The 5119-nt window shown below is 40.9% G+C and overlaps 1 protein-coding gene across 1 annotated transcript; it reads left to right on the top strand.

Moving 5' to 3' along the window:
* Window positions 1-2068: 2068 nt before the first annotated feature.
* Window positions 2069-5119, top strand: LOC137140609 (tripartite motif-containing protein 16-like). The gene is made up of 2 exons (XM_067528994.1): window positions 2069-2179; window positions 2433-5119. The coding sequence occupies exon 2, from the start codon at window positions 2604-2606 to the stop codon at window positions 4293-4295; it is 1692 nt and encodes a 563-aa protein (XP_067385095.1). The 5' UTR covers window positions 2069-2179; window positions 2433-2603; the 3' UTR covers window positions 4296-5119.

Raw genomic sequence — 5119 nt, 5'->3', positions numbered from 1 at the left:
CAGAGATTTCCATTCTTTACTGGTGTTGTTTGAAGCTTCAAATGCTCCGTGAAGTTTTTACTTGTCTTTGTGTTCTTGTCTCTAAAGCCTCAACAACTGCACAGTCTGTGGTGGAAGAAGTGTTCAGATTCTTTACTCATGATGTAAAAGCAACAACACATTCAGAAACAACTGCTGCATTTTAAATTCTAGTCAAGTAAAACTACAGACGGTTGAGAAGAAAACTAGTATCAAAAGTAAAAGTACTCGTGACATATTTATGACATCATACAACAACATTGGATTGTTTCATCAGTGTTTAAGCAGCATTTTTCTGGTGAAGCAGGAGCTGATTTGAACTACTTCACATACAGTCATGTATCCAGTGGTTCTCAACCTAAGGGTTGGGCCCCTACAAAGAGACACCACAGACATGTGAGGAGTCCAGAGATGAGTAATGGGAGGGTGAAAAAACAAAGTGGTGCTTCACAGAAAGTCGGCAGCATTTTCTTCTAAAATGTGGTTCAGCAGGAAACACAACAAAAACCTTCTTCCACCTCCTGATTTATATGAACTTGTCTCACCTGTTCACCAGATGTCCTCAGACCGGTCTCTCTTGTCCCAGTCACTTGAACCTTGTGGCCCATTCACACACCTGTTCCCATTTTGTCAATGATCCAGTCAGAATGTAAACCTGCCTGTGTTTGTGTCCTTGCTGTCTGAGCTCTGTATGTCCATACATGATGTTAGCTTCAGTACAGATCACTGACTGTTCACATTCTAATCACATTCTTTCTGCCTGCAACTTGTTGCTTTTCTTTGCTGTCTCACTAGTTTTTCACCTGTGGCAGCCACTCAGCTTTTACACTGTTTGAGGAAGTTCCACCTTTGTCACATGTGATCCTTCTTTATTCACAGCAAATAATTCGACAAGTGAACAGAAACTTGAATGAACCATGATGGACTGTATGTTCACAGATTTCTTTTGCACTGAACGTCCACGTTCCTGGTGATCATCTTCCAGGCCTGTTCTACAGTTGCTGCACTTCTTGCTTTTTCAGCTTTGTTCGGTGTCATTTAGGCTGAGAGCAATAAAACACACTGAGACCAAGATCAGGTGACTGACGTGTCCTGTTAATGTCTCCATATATTCTTCTACAATGTCAAAAATGGAAAGACTGTGTGTAAAAGGCTAAAAAATATGTTGTGAAAATCCTCCAATTAATGAACGGTTTTGTAAAAGGCAGCACATGAAGATTTTGGCCAGTGTTTCCATTTCCTCCACACTGTTCAGATTCTGATTCACTATGAGGATCTAAAAAATACACAACACTGAGTGTCTCACTGTTGTTCAGGGACTAAATGAACAAAGTACGTGAGGTACTGCAACAGTTATGCTCTAATGAGACGACTTGCTGATTTCCAGCAGATGTCGCCATTTTAACTGTGTCAACACATTTGCTTCATATTGATTCAAAGCTTCAGTAGAACAAAGTAAATTATGAGAAAAAAGCCAGAATTCTGAAACAAAAGTCACATTCAAAAACATATTTATAGCGACTCTAATCCTCTGCTCCACAAAGTACCATTTCTAGTAATGAATAAAAGAATATAAGTGTTATAGAGACGTGTTAATACACAGAAACAACAGCAGGTAAAGGTGGAGCTGATATAATGTCTTTATGTGCTGACAGCTGCTTCAGCCATTACAATACATCATGATCAGTACCTTAAATAACATCAAATGGAAATACTCCAGTAAAGTACAAGTACCTCGAAATTGTATTCAAGTCCAGAACTTGAGTAAATATACTTAGTTCCTTTACTTAGCTGTATATGAGGCAGTTACCTGCAGCTCAGGTGCTCCTTGTCAGCTCCAGAAAATAGAAGCTTAGAACCTCAGAACAGCTGCTCTCCACCACATGCTCATTGTGAGGGAAATTTGATAATCTAGTAAGACATCCTGTCTCTGGCTCCACAAAGAAGTGTGTTAGCTAGGCACCAACCCTAAAACTACCCACATCTGAACATTTGCTTCCCAGCAGGAATCAGTACAGATGATCAAGTGACAAGAACTTGCTAAGTAGACTCCGGACCACATTGTATGAAGGCTGATTTGCATTGACTCATCTCTTACTGGGATTACTGTTGTATGCAGCGCAGTGAAATATGAGTCGCTCATGATATGTTTTTTCTCTAGGTGAAAATTTTATCTACTCTGTGATATAAATGTGTAATAAAATTTGTATTGTAATGTTTCTCGTCTACCACATGAGTAGAAATCATCAGATTTTGTCATTGATTTTTTGAAACTATTCTGAAACTATAACTGAACCAGTTTTCAGTCTGAAATTTTTGTTCTATAAAAAAATTCATCCCTATTGCTGCTGCTTTCAAACACAGTGAGCTCCTCCCTTTTAACAGATTTATTTTTGTTCCTTCCTCCTTCACAGATCTGTCAGTGTAAGGATGTGTGTAAACAACATGGAGGTACATGCCAGAGCTGGTAAAACCTATTGACTGCATCATGGGAACAAGAGCAAAGATCAGTTTTCTATCAGGGCACAGAGCTTGTTGTTCTTCGAACAAAAGTGAAACTATTCAACAATCGCAGTCGGGGGAAAATGGCAAAGCAAGGAAATCAACTGGATCAAGAAAAATTCTCCTGTTCGATCTGTTTAGAGGAACTGAAGGATCCAGTGACTCTTCCCTGTGGACACAGTTACTGTCTGAACTGTATTAAAACCCACTGGGATGAAGAAGATGGAAAGAAACTCCACAGCTGTCCTCAGTGTAGACAGACCTTCACACCGAGACCTGTCCTCGTGAAAAACACCATGTTGGCTGAATTAGTGAAAGAGCTGAAGAAACCTGAGGTTCCAGTTGCTCCTGCTGATCACTGCTATGCTGGACTTGAAGATGTGGCCTGTGATTTCTGCACTGGGAAAAAACTGAAAGCTGTTAAGTCCTGTTTGATGTGTCTGGTCTCTTACTGTGAGAAACACCTGCAGCCTCATTATGATGTAGCACAGTTAAAGAAACACAAGCTGGTGGAGCCGTCCAAGAACCTCCAGGAGAACATCTGCTCTCGTCACGATGAGGTGATGAAGATGTTCTGCCGTACTGATCAGCAGTGTATCTGTTATCTCTGCTCTGTGGATGAACATAAAGGCCACGACACAGTCTCAGCTGCAGCAGAAAGGACTGAGAGGCAGAGAGAACTCGAGGGGAGTCGACAACAAATCCAGCAGAGAATCCAGGACATAGAGAAAGATGTGAAGGTGCTTCAACAGGAGGTGGAGGCTCTCAATCGCTCTGCTGAGAAAACAGTGGAGGACAGTGAGAAGATCTTCACTGAGCTGATCTGTCTCATGGAGAAAAGAAGCTCTGAGGTGAAGCAGCAGATCAGATCCCAGCAGGAAACTGAAGTGAGTCGAGTCAAAGAGCTTCAGGAGAAGCTGGAGCAGGAGATCACTGAGCTGAAGAGGAAAGATGCTGAGCTGGAGCAGCTCTCACACACAGAGGATCAAAACCAGTTTCTACACAACTACCCCTCACTGTCACAACTCAGTGAATCTACAGATACATCCAGTGTCGACATCCGTCCTCTGAGATACTTTGAGGATGTGACAGCAGCTGTGTCAGAGCTCAGAGATCAACTACAGGACATTCTGAGACAGACATGGACAAACATCTCATCATTAGTGACTCAAGTGGATGTTTTACTGCCACAAGCAGAACCAGAACCAAAGACCAGAGCTGGATTCTTAAAATATTCATGTGAAATCACACTGGATCCAAACACAGCAAATGAATATCTGTTATTATCTGAGGGAAACAGAAAAGTAACGGTAATGAGTCAAAAACAGTCTTATTCTAGTCACAAAGACAGATTCATTCATTGGTATCAGGTCCTGAGCAGAGAGAGTCTAACTGGACGTTGTTACTGGGAGGTGGAGTGGAGAGGGACAGGGGTTGATATAGCAGTCGCATACAAGAACATCAGTAGATCAGGATTTGGTGATGAATGTGGATTTGGATACAATGACAAATCTTGGGCACTAAGATGTTTCCAAAATAATTGGAAAACAAAACAATTTTGTTTCAACAATATTAAAACTCCAGTCTCAGGTCCTCAGTCCTCCAGAATAGGAGTGTACCTGGATCACAGAGCAGGTATTCTGTCCTTCTACAGTGTCTCTGAAACCATGACTCTCTTTCACAGAGTCCAGACCACATTCACTCAGCCTCTACATGCTGGACTTTATGCTGGTTTTGAGGATGGAGACACAGTTAAGTTCTGCAAACTAAATTAGACAAAGACCATTTTAGTTTCTCTTGGTTAAAATCAGAGGGGACCAAAAAGAAGGGAGTTGCAGTAGACAAGTACGGAAGCGACAGACTGTGAACCAATATGGCAGCGGTATGAAGTGTGAGGGAGAGACAGAGGCGGTTGATGCTGCAAAGGTGGAAGTAGGCCGACTGTGTTGTTATTCATGTGGGAAGTAAAGGAGAGTGTGCTATCGAGGATGACATCCAGACTCTTAACCTGAGGGGAGGGAGAGAGAGAGGAAGGGTCAAGAGAAATTGCAAAACTGTTGTAACAGTAAAAGTGAATTTGATATTTATAGTATGTAAATGATAAAAACAAGGGACTCAGGACAGAACCCTGGGTCACACCTGTGGGGACTGGGAGTCAATATCACTGCATCTGCTTTTAGTTTCTCTAAACTGGCAAATTCTTGATGCAAACTGTATTTTGTTGGTCTTTACATTTACATGTATTGTAGTTTTTAAATTGACATACAAATGAAATATGTACTTAAAAAGTGTAATTATGGTGGTAATGAAATTTCTTTGACATAATTGAGGTCTGTGAGATGGGTTTTAATGATTTGCTCTAAATCTAACAGTTCCTTTATATCCTGAAAATTTATGTGAAAATATTAGCAACCGAAACCTGAAATCTGAGGGTCCGTTCATCCCACTAACCAGGGATGGAGTTTAGTAAGTTTGTCCAAACTAGTTTCTAGTTTCTATGTTTTTAGTCTGACAAGTGAAGATATACAGTAAACACATTATGTTTAGTTCTGTAAACCTGTTGGAAGTGAAGTGGTAAATAAAGTGCAGACATTCTTGA

This window comes from Channa argus, chromosome 14, assembly GCF_033026475.1.
Source record: "Channa argus isolate prfri chromosome 14, Channa argus male v1.0, whole genome shotgun sequence".
NCBI lineage: Eukaryota > Metazoa > Chordata > Actinopteri > Anabantiformes > Channidae > Channa > Channa argus.
This window is presented reverse-complemented; position numbering and strand designations above follow the sequence as displayed.

Excerpts from the sequence above, each read along its gene's own strand:
- LOC137140609 (XM_067528994.1), top strand. The coding sequence starts at position 2,604 with ATGGCAAAGCAAGGAAATCAACTGGATCAAGAAAAATTCTCCTGTTCG.